This window comes from Podarcis bocagei (genome assembly GCF_964188305.1).
Source record: "Podarcis bocagei genome assembly, chromosome: 7".
Taxonomy (NCBI): Eukaryota; Metazoa; Chordata; class Lepidosauria; order Squamata; family Lacertidae; genus Podarcis; species Podarcis bocagei.
In genome coordinates, this window is record NC_138132.1 from 72,038,857 (window position 1) to 72,059,782 (window position 20,926).

The 20,926-nt window shown below is 46.4% G+C and overlaps 1 protein-coding gene across 5 annotated transcripts in view; it reads right to left on the minus strand.

Moving 5' to 3' along the window:
• Nucleotides 1–2,893: 2,893 nt before the first annotated feature.
• The window catches only part of PLCH2 (phospholipase C eta 2), a 326,994-nt gene continuing 308,961 nt past the window's right edge, over nucleotides 2,894–20,926 (minus strand). For all 5 annotated transcript variants that reach the window (XM_081201387.1, XM_081201388.1, XM_081201390.1 and 2 more), the window contains 2 exons: nucleotides 11,285–11,627; nucleotides 2,894–7,256 (listed from right to left, as the gene is read on the minus strand). In XM_081201387.1, coding sequence (XP_081057513.1) covers nucleotides 5,626–7,256; nucleotides 11,285–11,627 — 1,974 coding nt within the window. In that variant the 3' untranslated portion in view covers nucleotides 2,894–5,625. The remainder of the gene's footprint in view (nucleotides 7,257–11,284; nucleotides 11,628–20,926) is intronic.

Here is a 20,926-nt window from a genome sequence, read left to right on the forward strand (position 1 = left end):
TGAGGCTAGACTGGGGGTTGGTGGGGCAGTGTCCCATTTGCCCAAACGGACCAGTTTCTACTGGTTTCAGCAAACAGCTACCCAGTGGGCCCTGATCATCACCTTTGTTTCCCTACAATGCAGTGCCCTGGAACTCCCGCCATTCTGCGGTGTTTAGCAGCCATTTTTGCTTACCCCCAAAGACATGAAAATGTTATCTTGGGAGAAATTTGCATTAAATCGCCGACAAGTTTTGTTGAGGATAAAAATAAATAAATCAGACATTTCTGCAGACAGCACTGGATTTTAGACCTGAACAATGAACAATGGAGAGAAAGTGAATTAACAGATTCATCTATCCCTAATGATGGGACATGCCCACCACATGTGGAAGTAAGAACCATAATCCACACATCCCATGTGGGAACCTGCAGTATACACCATAATTCCAGAGTTGTGATTTGCCAACTGTTCGGAGCATTTTCTCTCACGTTAGCTATGATTTTTAAAGCCCATATTCCATCCCAATTCCACACACCAGTGCAATTCACCACACTTCTGTGTGTGCCTTTCACCATCTTTTTTAATTTGTATCTTATACAGAGACTAACCCTTTAATGGGTATCCATAGGATTTTTTAATGTTGCAGGGGGAGAGAGATAGAGCAGGCAAATTTAAGCACTAAAAGGGGGACCATGCTAGAATCCCACAAACACAGCATGAAAAGAATAGGGCCCGTAAAGTTGGGAGAAACTCAAAAGTCCATGTAGTCCGACCCTCTGCCATTTTGCCATATATCCCAGGTTCTACAAATGCTAGAAACCTAGTAGTACAAATGCTACTCTCTTTTTTAACACGGAAGAAACTAAGAAAGGTGGGGAACTTGCAACTGTGATTCACTCAGGAGGACAACTGCCTCCATCACCCACCCATTAATCCTTTAATGGTCTGGTAAGAAATATTTACTAAATGAACAAAAGGTGTTAAGATCCCTCGGCAGTGGAAAGTAAAGGTAAAGGGACCCCTGACCATTAGGTCCAGTCGTGACCGACTCTGGGGTTGCGGCGCTCATCTCGCTTTATTGGCCGAGGGAGCCGGCGTACAGCTTCCGGGTCATGTGGCCAGCATGACTAAGCCGCTTCTGGCAAACCAGAGCAGCGCACGGAAACGCCGTTTACCTTCTTGCCGGAGCGGTACCTATTTATCTACTTGCACTTAGGGGTGCTTTCGAACTGCTAGGTTGGCAGGAGCAGGGACCGAGCAATGGGAGCTCACCCCGTCACGGGGATTCGAACCGCCAACCTTCTGATCAGCAATTCCTAGGCTCTGTGGTTTAACCCACAGTGCCACCCACGTCCCAGTGGAAAGTAAGCCAAGATTTTATTTGAACCAAGACCTTCCCAGATTAAGCAGCTCATCTTGGGGTTTGTCACCTGTCACAGGACATCTCTCCCCCCCCCCCCCGGGAAATCCTGGAGTCTGTACATTTCTGCCACCTCTCCTTCCTTCAGGCCGAAGCCTGTCCTGGAAATCTGAAATCCCTGGCACATCGTAATCAGAATTATAGGTGACAAAAGCTGGGGAGAGTATTCTGTACTGATGGCTTCAGAAAACAAGTTGTTCAATGTTGTTTTGTTAAGGTTTCTAGGCTTCAGAAGTAAAACGGGACTGCCTGCTGAACACAGTTGCATACGTTTTGTCCATTCCGTAATTGCCAGAAATAGCAATCAATCAAAGTGGGGACGTGTCAAAAGTTTAGCTGCAAATTCGAGCCCACCCACCACCACTGTGGGCTCCTTCCGCATTAGGAACGGATTGCTGAAACACCAATCCATAGAGTTAGCATTTCAGTACAGGGCACCATTGGTTGGAAATCAGTAATATGGACATCTTAGGTTGTCTCCAGCTAAATCCTGCTTAGAGCAGACCAGATGAAACTTGTGCACAAATTAACATTGACTTCAATGGGTTTATTCTGAGTAGGACTAAAAGTGGGGCTAACAGGGGTCCCATTCAGCTCAGCATCCTTATTCAACAAGTTGGTTTATAGGACCCTAATAGCTTTGTCTTTCCCTGGTTTGGGGATAACCACTATCCTGGATCTGTGCCAAGGGACAGGCACTGCTCCCCACCCCACTGAATGCTCCCATAGGTTGCCCCATTGTGAAATGTTTTCTGGACCCTAACCATCCCCTCCCCAATTTCATTTGTTAAAATCACAATAAAACAGCCACATCTACTTTTTAAAAAACATTTTGACATACTCCCCCTGGAGGGTATGCTAAAGGCCAATGAGACTGTCAGCCTGAAGAAAGTTAGCTACCTTTGCTCTGGAAGGTAGTGAGGATTGGGTCCAGTGGGAGAGGCACTGAGAAGTATCCATAGCCGTGAGCAGGAGGTGGATACTTTGAAAGCACATTCTGCACCAAGAGATCTCCAGAACCTGGATCTGCCATTGGCGATGAGGAGAGAATAGGGAATCCTACACCTTCCACCAAACCTTGCAAAGTTAGCTGCTCGCTGCCCATCCTAGGACCCAGGAGACCTGGGTTCAAATCCCCGTTCAGCCTTGAAACTTCTTTAGTGGCAGATGAACCCCTCGGAAACAAATAGGTTAAATAATCTTTATTTTGAGTTGTGTCAGTTGGTTTTACAAATAGATTTTAAATTATTTGCAATATATATATATTTATATATATATTTATGTATGTATATATAAGAAATATTACAAACAAACCGACGACAACAACAACAACAAAAAACAACCCTTGACAACCCCCCCCCCTTTAGCCCTGTATAATAAGGGCTGGAAATTAAAATATGTTCTCTTTTTTTAAATAAAAAAAGGTGTCTTGATAAATTCTTCCCTTGTTTTCTTCCCCGATAAAATATACATCCATTGTAATAAATGATAGTGTGTGTGTGTGTGTGTGTGTGTGTGTGTGTGTGTGTGTTTAAAGCAAGAACTTTAAAAAGGTGGGCTTTTTCTGTTTAACTCTGAACAGAGTTAATGCTCTAATTTTGTTTAAAAAATTTTTTTAAGTATTTTGCATGGCAGTGCAAAAACATATAGGCAAACAAACAAACAAAGGGGGTGGAAAGCAATAGGAAGCGGTCATTCCACAGGTGCTATGTACAGCTGACATTTGAAGCATCACAAAATTATTATTTTTAGCTGGCATTTCTGGGGGAAATGACAACTCTCCCCCTGCCCCCCCCCCCGAGTTATTATGGAGCTAAGCAAAGGCAATGAAAAACATTTTCTTGCCTGTTCTACGATTAGATTCCTGAACCCCTTTTCCTAAATGAGTAGTTAAAATGGGAAAGAAAGAGAATTACTTGGACTTCCCTGAGGGTTCACGCTTCCGCTTGTCCTGTTCTGAAAAAGCACGAGCTTGAGCCATTTCCCGCTTGTCCTGTGGCTTTCAGGGGTAAGGGGCAGCTTTCCCCAAGGGGTTGTGAAGTCCTCACCACTGAGAACAGCATCGGAAGTCGCTTTATACTGAGCCAGACCACTGGTGCACTTCGCTCAGTCGTCCATGCTGACCGGTCAGGGTCTCAGGCAGCGTGTCCTCCCTCCAGACTTCTTTGGAGATGCTTGGGATTGAACCTGGGGCTTCTGCATGCCAGGCAGATGCTCTGCCACTGAGCTACGGCCCTTCCCTGAAGACGCAGGATCTGCTATATACTGAGTCAAACCACCGGTCCACCCATTGCCTACTGCTGATTGGCAGTGGTCCTCCAGCATTTCAGAAGGTCTCTGGTCTTGCCCCAGCTCTAACCACAGATGCTGGGGATTGACCCTGGAGCCTTCCTGCATGCAAAACCACTGAGCTACAGCTCCTATAGCATCAAAAGTTCCATGACAGGGATGCTGGAGCTGTCAGATCTTTGCAACTTCCAACACAGAAAGGAGACCTTACCTGCACCTACCGGACTAATGTGCAGATAGAAGTTCACTGAACTACTGGCTTTTGAACTTCATAGATGCTTCGAGAGGCTCAAAAAAACTTATCTCCAAAAAAAAAAAGCATGCTGTTTAGAAAACAAATTGAATGCAAACTTTCCATGCTGATTTAAAAAATGTGTGAGTGGACACATGCAAAAGCGAGAGAGGCTGGAAGTTAGGTGGAGCCACCCATCTCTACTCCAGAGGAGGCTGACGCGTTCGGGCAATTGGGCACTGAACCACTAACCTCTGTCTGCACTCAGGCAGAACCTGTCTTTCTGCCTTCCTACTTACAGACAGCCCTGGGGATTTGAACCACCCGCCAGGGCAATGGGAGGTAGGGTCAGAGCCAATGACAAGCTAAGCCAACTCATACTATTTTTGCTCCTCTCCTCCTTCTTCCTGCTGAGATCTACCAGGGGCATCACTGAAGAGGAGGAAGCTGACAGCTGGACTGGGTGGAAGTAAGAAGGCAATGCAGGCGAGAGCTGGCTGAGAGGCAGACTGAGGTTGACGAGGCAGTGCCCCATTTGCCCCAATAGGCCAGCCTCCATTGGAGAAGAGGCAGAAGATTCCCACAGGCAAGCAGTGCAGGGAACAGGAAGCGAGGAAGGCCAAAATGGCTGGGGAATATGTCCCAAAGGCTGGAGACAGGCCATTGCAGTCACATACACCCCGCCCCCAAAAGTGTTAAAGGTAACATGCTAAAAACATGGCTGCCCAGGGTGAGTACATTTCCCCCAGCTCTGCCCCAGAAAAACAATCAATCAATCAATTAAGCAGGTCTTTCACACCACTCTCAGCTATACAGAAAAACAAGGGCAGAACAAGCACCGGAGCTTTTGTATGTTCCAAATGCTGCTTTGGCTTCCGCAACTGAAGTCAGGCTGTAGCACAATGGTGGGGAACTGCAGGCATTTCTATCTGGACCTTAGGATTTGCCCCAGGCCACACAGCCTTTACTCAGACCACATCCCTCACTTTGCTCTGCTTTGTGACCCAAATATTTTTGCCTGGCTGAATGTGCCCTTTAACTTATGCTTCTTGCTTCGATGGAGAGACTGAGGTTAGTGTGTGTGTGTGTGTGTGTGTGTGTGTGTGTGTGTGTGTAGAATCTAGCTCCACCCACTTTTGCCTTTTGCTCCACCCACCATAAGAACGTGGCCCTCAAAAAGTTGCCCAGAAGGGAATGTGGCCTTTGGGTTGAATAGAGTTCCCCCAACCCTGTTGTAGTATCTTCAGTGGGAAGATTAAGGCAGCAACTGGCATCAGCTTTAAGTCCAACACATATTGAAGACTCGCCTTACCAAGAAAAGAAAAAGGGGGAACTCAGACAGGAAGAGAGAATGGTCATGCAGATCCACAGACATGTTTCCCAGGGAAGATGGGGGGGGGGCATCTTTGCAGGATCTATTCCCTTCCCCCAGGAACATTCTGGTTGCCCATTGCCCATATTGCATGCTACAAATTTGCATTATTAGTATTAGTATTAGTATAATTTTCCACACGCATAAATTGTCCTTTGGAGGCTGGGAGCAGGAGGGGGAGAAGTGCTATCCTTGGATGAGGATTTTTGCGTCCTGTGCGTTTTATTAAAAATATATACCGTATATATGTGTGTATGGTTTATTGGTTTGTTCTGTTGGTTTTGCTCTTACAGGAATGTAAACATCAAGCTTGTTCAGCCCTTCCCAGCGTTAGAGTTTGAAAATAAAGACGACTTCGGTGTCACGGTTCAAGTCAGCTTGGTTCTTGAGTGGGGATGTAAACAGGCCGGCGGAGGCCGTGTCCATACAGGCCCCTTTGGTGAAGCAGCAGGCCCCTTCGGGGTTCCCTCGCTCCTCAATGGGGCTCCCCTTGTTCAGCGCCAGGCTTTTCAGCCTCTGCCTCTCCTGCGCCTGCTTGGCCCGGTTGGCAATATACCTCACTCTGCTCTGGCTCCTGGATGAAGACCTCCGGAGAAGGCCCACCCCTTCCTCTTCCTCCTCGGACTCAATTGGCTCAAGGCTGGTAGGGGAAGTGATGTCGTTCTCCTGCTGGAAGGTGGTTAGCTTCCTCAGGCGCTCCGTGAGAGGGTCCAGGGGCTTTGCCAAGGACCTGGCTGCCGCACAGTGCCGCTGCTCCCTCATCGACCGGGTGATGAAGCTCCGGCTGATGCTGCGGTACTTGCCCTCGAAGACGGACGTGATGTCATCCGAGGTCAGGTCACCAAGGCTTTTCGACTTGGCCTGGTCGCTCTCCTGGCCTTTCGGCTTCAGGCAGGACTGCTTGAGGCTCTCCATATACAACCGGCTCCAGGTGTGCCTTCTGGGTAGGGATGGCAACCCTAGCTCAAGACCCTTGGCCAGTGGTCTAGGGCGCAGCTCATCCTCTGTGGGTTGGCCTGACCTCAAGTTGGGATTGGATTTGCTCTTGGTCACCATGGGCATTTCACGCCCGGAAGCGGCACTCGCGGACCACGGGCGTGCACCTCTCCTCTTGGGAATGACTTGGAAGTTCTCGTGCTGGATTCCAAGGTCTGGGAGGCTTTTGCGGGTGAGGTTGGGCATAGAGAGGTCTATGACCGTATCGTTGGAGGACATGCTAGAAGAGGAAGACATGCTGTCCCTGTGACTGCTGGAGTCCAGCTTGCTCCAGATACGGTCATTCACTGTGGCATCAGAGTACACTGCAGCTGCTGGTGAGAAGCCACCAGGAGACCTCATTGGAACTGAGCAGTCACAAAGGTTCTGCCCTTCGCTTTTCGACCTCCTCACTATCACACGAGATGCGTGGGGGACTGCGGCACCTTGAGTTACTTGGGGAGAATCTTGAGGTGAAGCTAGCGTGGTGCTCTCCATGTTGCATTGTTGCGGCTGCCTAGCTGCATTGCTGGCCTTCTCGTCCACTCTCTCAACATCTATCAGTTCTTCAGCCATGCCATCTCTTGTCTTCTGGCAACTATGGGTAGAATGAGGCCCAAGGTTGGCCAACGCTTCATCATCCTGAGTTTGTGAACCAGCTTGACCTCCATCGCCTCCTTGTTTCTCGTTTCTCCTAACATTTTTTGGTCCCAGAATACTTGTGATGGTTGGGCTGGGGGCAAGGAACCTTCTGTCCTCTGAAACCACCACCATGCGTTGCAGAAGAGGAACTCTCTGAAGCTGATCTGATGGGTCATGGGAATTATCAGGCACAGACCCTTCATTGGGATCACTAGCAGGAACAGTGGGCAGAGAAAGGCAAAAAGGAGCAGGCTGGTCCTCGTTGGCAACAAAGGGCTCTTCATTGATGGTCTCCAGGCTACATAATGAAGTGACTGACCTCTGCATTGAGAATTGGCGGACATCTGTAGGAAGAAGGAAAACAGTGAATGAGATTGATCCATTACCGAATGAATTCTTTTGCAGCTACAACTCTAATGCATCAGACACAATACATATAAGGTTGTATCCAACTAAATTATACCTCAAGTAGACCCATGGAAATTAAGGAACCTAAGTTAGTCGTGTCCATTAACTTCAATAGGTTGGGCTAGCATTGGATTCAACCCATAATCCACAGAGAATAGATTCAAAACAGCTTGTTCATTGGAAGAATATCAGGTCATTCTGGATGATACTTGCCTCTCCCTCATTCCAAACTGTCTCAGAGAATGGAGGGTAGTAAAAGCTGTGACTCCTCCCTACTCTGCCTGGGGCACATACCTATTAGGGATGGGGGATAATTTCTGTTCATTTTGCATTTAAAGGCAAACTTACATAATTCATACTTTCTGACAAAATACACAAACTGAACCTAGCCCTCCACTCCAAATTTTGTGGTGCAGTTTTCCAGGCAAGTAATGTGTTAAGGGAAATTGCTTTGCGAAATTGAGTGCATTAGAAAAAAAGGAAGGTGTCTCCCTCCATTCCCGGCTCCTCTTGCAGTGTAGTGCCCTACCAGAGGAGGTAGGCGGTGCATCTCTGTTTGCACATTGCATACAGAGACATTAACACTCCTACCACCTCTTGCTTGACCTGGCTTCTCTGGTAAGCGTGCATGCTATAGGAAAGCACAAGAGGGTAGGATTTCCCCTATCTCATTCCTTTATTGTCCTGTGTGGGTTTGGTCTGCTCTGACTTCCAGTGCTCCGGAATTTTGAACAAGGATGACTTCTAAAATTAGTGCAGGAATTTGAGCATGCACAGCTTGCCATAGCTTGCAACTCCTTTAGTTCTCGATGCACTTGTGCGCACCAAATTAAAAACAACAACACTACAGGAAGGTAATTTTTGATGCATGATTGTATCAAGATTCTTTCTGTGCTGTGTTTTACTGACACGTGCATGAACTCCGACACATTGGCAAAACTCCCCACAAAAAATAATTACTGATGCAATTGTGTATACGATTACATCAAATTGTCTTCTTGCAGTGTTTCACCAATGCACATATTGGGGATACTGGGGAGAAGGGGGTGGGAGAGGGTAAGGGAAACCATGAATGAACTGAAGGTTGTGGCAAACTTTTCATCTGCAGTGCTCTGCACTCTACATCTGAAAAATTAAATAATAATAATAATAATAATAATAATAATAATAATAATAATAATAATGTGGAATTGAGGGTTCCTAATGAACTGTGGAAGCTTGTAGGCTTGGCAGAGGCATTTGGTTGGCCACTCTGAGAACAGAATGCTGAACTAGATAGGCCATTGGCCTGATGCAGCTGGGATCTTCTGATGTTCTTAAGCAAAGGCATGGAATTCAGAATTCCAAAATCCAGGCTAATAACATTAGGATGAAGAGAATGCTGGAGGGATCACTTCCCAAGTGCAAGGCACGGGTGACCAAGTTTCCTTCCATATGTGTAATTCCTTACAGGTTAAGGTGGCGATTCCATAACTCTGGTTGCCAAAACTCCACATTGGCTATCAAAGGTTGCTTCCACCACCCTCCAAGAAATCTCACATCAGCTGAAGACACGCACACACTCGCACATGCTTTGGGGAAACAGTGATAAGGGTGGCATCCAAACCAACACATCTCGGCAGTGCAAGGAATTAAGTTTGCCCAATGGAACTTTCTCTCTTCTCCTGCCCTGTACACCCACTAAATGTACAGTAGGGTTTTTTGCGGGGGTAGGTACAGGGTGCGCGTGAGCAGAGGAGAAAGGTGAAGTTCCTTTGTGCAAGGGTAACATTCCTTGTGTTGACAGGATGTGTCAGTTGGATACCGCCCAGTGCCAGTAATATATTTCTTATGTAATCAGAATAACATAGGATTAAAAAAGGGGGGGTGAGAAAGGGCGAGGGGCTGAATCAAATCCATGCATGGCATTTTTTCAAGAAATCATGCAGAAGTTGGAAAAGGGAAGCACAGAAAGATAATGGAAGGAGGGGGGAAATCAAGCAATACTGCACTTAAACCAGCGATGCTCAACAGTTACCTGTAATTTGCTCATCCTTTCAGTTCTTAACTACAGAGACAAGAGATTGCATGTGGAATAATAGGACAGAACACAGGAGAGAAAAAACCACAGTTAGTTCAGGAAAGGGTGAACACAGGAGAAGGAATAAATTAGTAGGGAGAAGTAAGGGGGAATAAAATCCATTTGGATAAGCTTCTGGTAGGATCCTGAGAATTCTTTTTTTTGACCAACCAGAGGTGTCCAGGCCAAGTTGTTAATCAAGGGTGGTAAAACATTTGCCCACCATTCTAAAAACAAGAATAAGAAGGGTGGATGATTTTAAGTTGTAAGGAAGAGAGATCCCAACAGAAGGATGAGTCTGGGAATGTTGGGCGTCAAACCCATAACAAAATAACTCAATTGCCCAGCCACTTGGGGCTACAAGAGGTGGCCCATTTTTTGCAGCAAAATCCACACCTGGCTCCCAAAATCCACTGCTGTGTCAGGCCAACAGGCTAGGCCATAGGAATCCACAAGCTGATGATCCCCGATTTACGGTGCAATGTTGTGCCTTCTCTACTCAGAAGCAGGACCCATTGAGTTCAATGGAACTTAATCCCAGCTAACTGCAGCCAAAGGCTATACACACTGGCACTGGAGCAGCTGGTCCCACTGAACTTAATGGGACTTACTTCTCTATGTAGATACATATAGGATTACTCTACATGCCGATTTGTGCTGCGACACCTGCAAAAGTATCACATTGAAACAAAACAAAACAAAATTAATCAAATGAAACCTAAAATAAATTAGACTCCCAACCAAAGGGGATATTCATACCCATATTCAACATTTATACCAGGATCCTAGCATGTAATTGCTGGCAATACTGATAGAGAATTAGTTCTCTTGTTCCTTATTATCCTCTGGTTGGACTGGAAAACAAATCTCAGAATCATACTTATGCATTACATGATTAAAACAAAGAGACAGAGATGCGCAGACAAACAACAAAAATCTACAGAAGGATTTGCTACACCGGCAATGATTTTGCACGTCACAGAAACCAATGCGCATCTAAAACTGAGCACATCTAGAAAGAACTGATGGCTGTGTGTGTGCGTGTGTGTGCTTACTCCCCTTGCCCACACTAAACGGGGAGCTACCACAGCAAAATTAAAACAAAGCGCAGGGACTTCTAAGGGGAAACTGAAATGACGACACCATCTAAAGCGGATGGGTGGGGTGAAGAAGATCTGGTCTTACCAGTAAAGAATATAGGGGATTTACTTCGAATTTCCTCCAGTTTCTCAGCAAACAAGGCATTCATTTCCCTCTGAAGGGTGCCCGCCTGTTTTCTGGAGGTCTCGGACAAACGTTTGGGGAAGTCGGGGCTTCCGAGGCTCTCTAAGCTGCTGGAGCTGGAGGACATGGAGCCATTGCTGGTGGTGACCAGGTTGACCGTGCTTCCATATTTGCCACCGGGCTGGGCCTGCCACCTCTGCCGGGAATGGCCTTTCGACCCGTGACATTTGGAGTCCCCGTTTTTCTTCCCTGAGGTCGCAAAGGGCTGGCAGGTCCTGGGAAGGTTATCGGCGCCAGCCCTGCACAGGCGCAGGTCTGGCTGCTGCGGCCTGGGCTGCTGCTCCTGGACCCCCCAGCTTTTAAGCTCTAACCTCTCCTCGCCTCCTGCCAGGCTGCCGTACTCATTACAGTGAGAAGCGTCATTGGGGGCGGGCCGAGCGTCGCTGTGGTCGCCCCACTTGCACTCTAAATCGGGGCTCTCGTTCAGGCCTATCATGCACTTCATGCAGTTGGTGGCCATGCCGATCCTACCCGATCCATTGATGGCGCAGCGGGCAAAGACTCCCTGCTTCTCGCTAGGAGGCTCCTGCAGGCGGACCCGGTTGGACCTCCGGACGGGCTCGCTGAAGGTCGCGTCCCTTTGCGCGCGGCTTTCGCCCTTGCCGAAACTCTGAGCCTTACCTTTCAACCCTTTGCCTTGAGCCTCCCTGTGGACACCATCTCCGAGAGAGGGTGCCGGGGACCCGCATTCGGGCTCTTGGTCAAAACGAGGGAGGGAGGAGTCGTCCTCCAGTTCGCGGTCCTCGCCGTCCCCTTGGGAGCCGGGGTCTTTGGTGTCGATTGCAATCTCGGGGAAGCCCTTTTTGGTTTTCTTCTGGGTCTTGGTGGGCGCGCTGGCAGTCCGCCGTAAAATGTGGCTGCTAAAGGAGTGTTTGCGGTTGAGTTGGCCAGCAGCATGACTGTCTAGAGAGGCCTGCTTTGGATTTCTGAGAAACAGGCCTTTTAAGCCCAGAGCTTGCTTGGCCTGGAAAAGAGAATAAGAGGGAAAGGGGAAAAAAACACCCGTAACAGAAGATGTGCATTTCTCTCCCCCAGTGCGCAAAGAAACAAAAGGTTAGTGATGTGCAACGTGGTGTTATTAACCTCATGGGTAGCATCACCTATCCAAGTTGGGCTGGAAGACAGAATGAAGAGGAAGGTATGCGTTGCAAGTTTTTGGTTTCACACTTCTGTCGTCCTGCTAGTCCCCCTCCCCAATCGACCCACCAGCCACTTCAGTCTGGTTCACTAATGACACTTGCGTGTTTACTCATACAGCTTACATGCATGCTCACTGAGAAATGAAGCCCTGTTGGCGTCAGTGTTGCTTAATTCCAAGTACCTTTGGACTGGGCAACTTATTGAGGGGGGACAGGGAGTGGTTTTCCAAAGGGATCTTCTGCCTTAGCCATAGCTATCACTCTCACTCTCACGAAGCATGTCTTTTGCCTCCTGGAGGGGAGGTCCTGACCCTTGGGCTTCTCGCAGTCAATCTTGTCCATGTGCTTATGCTTACATCTTTTAATTACCAGGGTTTGCCTTCTCCAAAAATGGTTTCCTTGAAATGGCACTGCAAGCTGCCATTTTGTTCAGAGGTAGCTGAAAAGGGCTAAGCCTGCCATTCTATGCATGCTTACCTGGGAGTAAGCCCCCCTGAACTCAATGAGGATTACTTCTGAGCAGACATGCATAGGATCGCATGGGGGGGTACCCTCTCCAGTGGATTGGTAAGGAAGAGAATGAAGCATGTAATTAACTCTCATATGATGAAAGTCTTTTTAGACACACCACACAACCTTTAGGCACTGGTGATGCATGGCTATTGCTGGGCATGTTCATAAGTTAGTGTATACACAGTAAACAAGCAAAGTCTTCATTCACACAGTCTAGTGCCCTTTACCCCTGAATGGCAAGGAATTCGTGGAGGTGAGCTCCCCATCTGTTCCACCCCGTTCAAGATTTAGAATTTGGTAACACTGAAGGTGGGCATGTCATAACTTTTCAGACACTTGATGCTGATTTGAGAAAGCCAAGGTCGCCACATGGTTCAGGTATTAATTTTCCATCTCTTCTCCACTCGTCCTACGGTGGTCTCCTGTCAATTGGTACGTTACTGAATATTTGGTCGCTTCAGAAATCTACAGCACCTTCCTGACCAGGAGTCAAAGTGAAGCAGGAGGCAAAACATTATAATACGTGCAACGTGAGCAACTGTGGCAATACCCAACGGCCTCCAAGTGTCTAAAAGAAACACCTCCTACCTTCTGAACACAGTGTACAGTCATTCCATGGATACTTGCCAATTTGCTGGTGAGTGGCAGTTTCACTTGAAGCTTTCCACACACACCAAAAAAAGGAGTCTGCTTCAAGTGTAGGACGTTGAGCGACTGCTTGGAACAGAACGGAGCTAATTCTAAGCTACTACGGCTTCACTGTTGAGTAGGGATAGGTGAATTTGTCAATTTCATCTTCTCTCAAATTTAACGTTTTCCAGTGTTAAGTTCGGTCCTCCACATTTCTACATCAGTTGGCCTTTTTCTAAAAGTTCACATGAAACTTCGGCAGCACTTGAGTGTGAATTTCACCTAATATGCACATTTGCATGCAATACTACCTAATATACACATATTGGCAAAAACCAGTTGGCAAATGCATTTTGGCATGTCATTTTCAGTCATATTTGCATTTTTATGCACACTTTGCCTCGGTACATACACCCTGCTTGGCTGGAGATCTGCACTGCAAAAATATGAAGTAGGTTGGATTTAAATAATAATAATAATAATAATAATAATAATAATAATAATAATAATAATAATAATAATAATATATTATTTATACCCCACCCATCTGGCTGGGTTTCCCCAGCCACTCTGGGCGGCTTCCAACTAAACACTAAAATACAATAAACAAATTTTGAAGGATGGCAGTATTTTGGTTCTGATATTGTTTACGAAAGTGTAGATTAGGAAGGTTTGGCTTTAAATGAGAACTGAGTCAAATTTATCCCCCATTGCTGCCTTTGGAAGATGGGTATTTTTGGAGGAAGGTGGGAATAATTAATTCCTTGAGACTGTACATTGATTAGTTATCTATGTGACTGTAGTTGGGCTTGAAAGGAAATGGCAAATAGCATTAAAGGGTTGATCAAACTAAGCTCTACTTAAAGTAGACCCACTGAAATCCATGGACCTATGATAGTCATGTGCATTCATTTTAATGGGGATACTCTGAGTAGGGCTAACATTGAATGCAACCTATAGAACTCAAAAGTCAGGTTAGTTACTCCAACATTTTATCACTGGGGCTTTTTGCTACCTATCTTTTATTCTCCTGCTCTGTAGGGATTCAACAGAATGGAAGCTACCAAATTTCAGACCGAAAAGCTAGCTGCTAACAGAGCAGCCCAAAGAAGCAAAAATTCAAAATACTGAGTCAAATTGGCAAGTGCATAGAATGACCATCCAAACAGTAATCATACTTTGCAAATAATTTTAAACCCCTTGGGGCACAAACTTCAAGGGAGGGTGGGAAAATCTCTGTACACATATACATAAATAATGTGAAGTCTCCCACCCGCCCCACAAAGAAAGAAAAGTATCCCATTGATGTAATGAGGTGAAGTGTGCAGCGACGGTTCCCCCAGTTCAATCCATCTAGACCATTTGATGCATCCCAGTGAGGCTAGCTAGTGACGCTTGAATCAAAACAAGCGATTCAAGGCCCCAAATCCAGTGCAAATTTGGTTGGAAGAAAAGAAAAGTCATTTAAGAAGAAGATCCAGCATATTTGAAAAAAAGTAACAGTGGGGGAACTGGGTTCTCCAAACACAGAGGGAAAGAGCAACAGATTCCCGCTTATATCTGAAGGGGGATTTCCTCAAAAGATAGGAGGTATCTGGGTGGGGGAAGGTAGAATTTGCTCAACCGGAACTTCATTTCCCCCTTTGAAATTAGTAGATGGTGTCTAGTCCACAAATGAGGGTAAGTGATGGATGAGGGTAAATGATGGACAGGGAGAGGGCAATGGAGGGGAGGTTTCCCTATAAAGGATATATTTTATCCTGGATCTGCTTCATAAATGTAGAGCACTCTGGCTGTTCAATGGCCCGGCAAACGTTCCAGGAAATGTTGCAATCCATGTAATGAGTGGAAGATTTTATTTATTTATTTTCAGGAAGTGGAAGAAATAATAAAAAAGAGAGCTAAATAAGGGGGGGAAGGGAGAAGAAAACCACCGAATGTTAATGATGTTATCGGTTAGAGAAGCATGCAGAACGTGTCGCTAGGAGCGCACTACACCTTCCTGTGTTGGGAGGAGGAGGGGGGTACCTTCAAGGCGTCTAAATTTGCTCTGCTTCTAAAAGGAGACTTTTTTTGACACAGAGAAGTCCACTGAAATCACAAACAGACAGAAGTAAAAGGCAGAAAGTGAGACACCGAACAAGCTGAGGAGGCTACGCAAAGAGATAAAGGCAACATCAGGAGGGTGGTGGCAGTGGAAGGGGGCTGGAGAGAAGCCACACATGAGAAATTTGACGAGCAACACAGATAAGCTACGAGAGAGAGAGAGAGAGAGAGAGAGAGAGAGAGAGAGAGAGAGAGAGAGAGAGAAGCAATAGGAGGTAGTCATTTGGAGGTGAACATATGCAAAGCTTCAAAGGCAGAGTAGGAGGGCCCTGTGATTCCCTTGGAGTACAGAAAGTTATAATGGTGGACCAAGGAGCAGTCAGCTTTCTGAGGACCACAGGGTTGTCTCCCATTGAGTTCTACTCAGAGCAAACCCACCGAAATTAATGGACACAAGTAAGTCATGCCCATCAATTTGAATGGGCCTACTCTGAGTAAGACAGACTTTGGATGCAACCCATAGCCTTCCTTTTATTTTTTTAAAGCACATTTTTAAAAAAGCGAATTACAACTAGGGATGGATGGAGCCATCAAAGTTCGGCCACTCGCAGTTATGCACAGGGGCAGGACCGCACCCGTCCTGTTTCTGTGTGGATTTTCAAGAGGAAGACCTTAAAAGTCTGCACAGAAACAGCAAGGTAAATAAAAATTAATAATAGAAGTACTTACGAGATGGGCTGTGGGCTGCTGTACTGCCTCTGTTCTTCTAAAAGAGATTTCTGGCCTTTAAACTCTCAGGGAGAACTGTTCACACACACAAAATACCCCAGGCTGCCTACACATCAAGTTCTGCTCCCCTCAGCAGGCATTTGCTCTCTTTCATTTGAAGCATGTGCCCAGAAGCAGCTCCGACTATGGCCTGTGTGTGCCTGGATTAACCATCTTTATCATGTTAAAGGGCAGAAATCTCTTTGGACCGCCCCGCAAAGGAGTCTGCAAGACTGTGGGTTCTGAAGTGGACCCACAATTCAGCTGTGTGCAATATATATTAAATGAATATATTCATGCACCATGAACTGGTTGGATTTAGTATGTGCTATTTTGTATATTCTTATTTCTTCCATAAAGTATAACTGCATTAGGCTGGAGGAACAGCCTCGCAACTGGCGAGGATCACACAAATTCGAAGAGGATCTGGACCTGCTGCTACGTCCCATGGAGGATTCTGGGAGCAGGCTCACTAGCTGTAGGAACTGCAAATGCCCTCTGGCACAAACAAGCCAGAACAGCCCAGGTTGTGCCCTGGAGCTACTTCGCAAAGAGGGCAGGGCCTTATGCAACACTGGACCCAGCCAGCTCAAACCATACATATTCTGCTTCCCATGACCCAGCTGAACTTAGTGGCAAAAATGAGATTGCACCCCAGAGATTGCCCGAGATGGCTACAGAGTTGAGAAGCAGGCCATGAAAACCTCAGCTGGGTTGAGAGAGCCCATGGCAAAGTTCCCACCTATGGTGTGTTTCCCTTATTAGCAGGCCCCTCTTCCACTGGAGAGCCATTAAAAAATAAAAATAAAATGAGAGAGAGATGGTGACCACCATGGCTTTTGGTGGCAGCCATCTTCCCCTTTGTGTGTCCCCCTCTCTCAAGTATACACAATGCTCCAGAATGATTCAATTTACAGGGCCATTCAGGAACCAGTCCAAAATGGCACCCGAGAGTCACTGAGTGCCAGAGGAAAACAGGTACAGTGGTGCCTCGCAAGACGAAAATAATCCGTTCCGCGATTCTCTTCGTCTAGCGGTTTTTTTCGTCTTGCGAAGCAACCCTATTAGCGGCTTAGTGGATTAGCGCTATTAGCGGTTTAGCGGCTATTGAAGGATTAGCGGATTAGTGGCTAAAAGGCTATTAGCGGCTTAGCGGCTTAGAAAAAGGGGGGGAGCGGAAAAAAATCGCAAGACTCGCAAGACGTTTTTGTCTTGCAAAGCAAGCCCATAGGGAAATTCGTCTTGCGAAGCGCATTGAAAAACAGAAAACCCTTTCGTCTAGCGGGTTTTTCGTCTTGCGAGGCATTCGTCTTGCGGGGCACCACTGTAATGCTTTTTTGTCTTCTTCTTCAAAAAAAGGAGTTGAGGGTTAAGTGTCAGAGGTGGGCTATCCCAGGGCGCTTGGGCTCCAGCAGCTGCCTGAATATGCTTCATGGCTGATTTCTGCACATTGTATAGCTGCTAAAAGTGAAGGAGCCGACTTGGTTGTTGTTGTTTTAGGTCAACTGGCAAGTCTAGCCTTCGAAGTTAGCAATGGGAAAAGAGGCAATTCAGCAGATAAAGCATACACAGTGAAACAGCTGCCCCTTAAAGCCCCCTCCCCTCTTCTATACCTTCAAAAGCTGCTTATCAGAAATCCAGTAGCTGTATATCCCAGACGTAACTCCGCAAACTTCTCCTCCCTGCCTTCTTTCACACTTAACTTCTAACCTCAGCCTACCTGAACTGTAAACTCTTCAAGACTGAGGCCTAATCAGTGAGAATCTTGCATAGGAACAAGCTTCTATATTTTCAGGCTCCTAAAATCGGGTAGAAACCATTACCTAGCAACAGCAGAATAAGGAACAGCAGAATATTGACTAACATTGGCCAGAGAAGTGCCTTTTTAACGAAAGCTACACAACTCTTGGGTAAAAGCACACATATTTTCTCCCCCAAATTTGGCATGGACTGCCTTCAGACTTGCTTCTCCTACACTGCCCACCTTTGCACCAGTCTATTGAGCAGTTTTCAAACTCTAGAAGCTGGGGCAGGGAACCAGCTGGGCCAGATCTTTATCTCCCCACAGCCAATGGGCCAACTTTGACAGATGAATGGGGCCCCCATCTGTCAATGATCTGATGTCATAATTACATCAGGGAGTTAACAGAAGGGTGGTTCCGCCTGTGAGAATTTTTGCAGTCAAACATAACAATGCATACCTATGCTAGTTAGTGAGTGAAAGGGTTAAGGGCCACAGAGCTGTAAATTTCTAGAGAGGACGTGGCCTGGTCACACCACTACTCATCTTTGAGGAGGGAGAAAGTATTGTTTTGTTTCCTGTTCCTCTCTTTTCTTTTTTGAACCATGCAAGCTGACCACACACATGAGACTGGAGCTCCCCAGCCCAGTCTCCATGTTTGAAGATACTTCCAGTATTCCTCAACCAAGAATACCTTGCCTGTGTTGTTTCTGCTGTAGCACTGAACAATGCGTGAGAGAGAACTGTGACTACTGTAAGTAAAGCATTTAAACTTACTAAAGTATGTGATCTATTCCGTCTGAGAAGCATAGAGACAGGGAAGCTCAATTGCAACTGCTTAATACTGGGACATTTAAAGGTCTAACAATGTATATTTCTCATGTTTTGCAAACACTGCATAGATCTGTGTTTTAAACTAAGCTGAGGGCTGTTTTGGCTAAAGAGTGGGTCAAGCCCCCCCCCCTTTTTCAATTTAGGCAGCCAGCTGTTTTTTCTTTGTAGTTCCCCCCACACATGAGACTTAAGGATTAACTGGTATTCCCCAGTTATTTCCCAACACTGCCAACAGGTCAACATTGGCCCGCAGTGTGTGTAAGGGAGAAGGTGGTGTCCAAGAAGGAATTAATTCCTCAGTTGATGGGCATGGAGTTCAATCACACTTTATGCCGGGTTTGGAAGCTCAAAGCAATTTCCCATGGGGAACTGAATCAGCTTATGACATGAGCCACAGAACCTTCTGCCTCCTCACAATTTCTACTTTTTTAAAAATCACCCTAATAAAACATCATCCCTGCCCTGGGTTGGTCTCCAGTTGTCCCAGGGTGGGGTGGCTTGATAGAGGTCACCGGGTGGGATCAGTAGGCTGTACAGAGCCCTACTTCATACTTATATCCAGAAAAAGGGATGACACATCCTCTTCTTTAACTTTGATGGAACACAGCAGGGAGGAAGATGGGAACAAAAACCAGAATTAGTTGGGTCCACCTACTGTGAGCCTCTCTGCCTTCCACCCAACTAGCCCCAATAGGCATCAGCCATCACTGCTTGAACATCAAGTTTGGTTTAATATTCAGTGGGATGGATTTATGGTCTCATTAAGCCCCCCCCCAAAAAAAAGGTTTGTTCCTTAGCAAGATTAGAGCTATGAATTAACATATTGACTTCGCTTCAATAAAAACGGAAGCAGACAGAAATAGTAATGAGAAGCAACAAGGGGCAGGTAATAGATTTGAGAACACTGAGACGAGAAATAAAGCAATCAGCTTTGGAAATTGGAAGAAATTGGAAAGGTGGGGAGAGGCGCCAGGATGAGTCTGCAAGATACAATGGGGGTCTTTTGATGCTCTTAAAAGAGAGCAACACTCGGTGGACAGGGTTCGGATGGGAATCCAGCAAGGCCTCAAATTGCTGCCAGGGCTTAAAAAAAGAAGTGTCAGTCAGCTCTAAATTAAAACCATCCATCAAGAAGCCACCCGGGCAGAAAGCGAGAAATCAAAGAGGGTCAGAATTATGTGGCACTGATCAAAGGAGGTTAAACAGGCTGAAAATTGCCTTCAGTCAAGAGGTGGGGAAGCCTAAGGTAAAATGGTGTGTGCGCGCACGAACATGCAAAGCTTGAAGGGTGTCCAAGTTGCTCAAGCTTCAAAGAAATTAAGTATGGACTGTGCCATTATGAAATGTCCTCGCTATCTTTCTCTCTTCTTCTTTGGCGATCACTCGTAGCCGAGTAACATTGTCTTCCATAAACACCGTTTTAACAGTGAGTCCGTAAGTGACTGTGGAGGCCAATTCTGGATCCACACGCCCTTCCACAGTGGGGACATAGGTTTCCAGGCAGGAGTTGATCACGGTGAGGGTTTGCCAAGCGTGCCTTCCTCGAAGAAGAAGAAGAAGAAGAAGAAGAAGAAGAAGAAGAAGAAGAAGAAGAAGCAGCAGCAGCAGCGTTTGGATTTGATATCCCGCTTTATCACTACCCGAAGGAGTCTCAAAGTGGCTAACATTCTCCTTTCCCTCCCCCCCCCCACAACAAACACACTGTGAGCTGAGTGGGGCTGAGAGACTTCAAAGAAGTGTGACTGGCCCAAGGTCACCCAGCAGCTGCATGTGGAGGAGCGGAGACGCGAACCCGGTTCACCAGATTATAAGTCTACTGCTCTTAACCACTACACCACACTGGCTCTTAGCACGTTTCTCCCTTTCGTCCTGAAGTCAAGCATCTTCTAAGTCCATGACACCTTTGGTAAAGGCTGTTCTCCAACTGGAGCGCTCTCAGTGTTTCCCAGTTGTCGGTGTTAATACTATGTTGTTTTAGATTTGCCTTGAGAGAGTCTTTAAACCTCTTTTGTTGACCTACATAGTTAACCTAGCTATACTGGTTACAGCCAACTTGGATGGCTTTAAAAGAGGACTGGACAAAACTCATGGAGGATAAGGCTATCAACAACAAACAGCTGTGATGACCATGCTCTGCCTTCATGGTCAGAGCAGGAATGCTGCTGAACACCAACTACTGAAAACCACAAGAGGGGAGAGTGCTCTTGGGCTCAGGTCTTGCTTGGGCATTTCCCACAGGCGTCTCCGAGACATCAGCTGCGAGAACAGGATGCTGGACTACACAGATGGGCCACTGGACTGATCCAGCAGGCATCTTGCCCTGGTAGTATGTAGGTTAAATTCCTACAGTGCATTGCACGTGGGGTTGCAACTGGAGAGTACTCAGAAGCTTCTGCTAGCTCAAAATACAGTAGTAGGACCCACCAGCTAGAACACCCCTCCATGGTGTTTGAAGAACCTCAATGATTTCCAGACTAGGCACAATTTATAGCACTGCTTTTCACCTATAAATATATACATGGTTTGAAACCTGCGTATGTGAATATCAGCTGTTCCTGCATCAACTTGTCCAACTTTCCTCCATGGAAACCT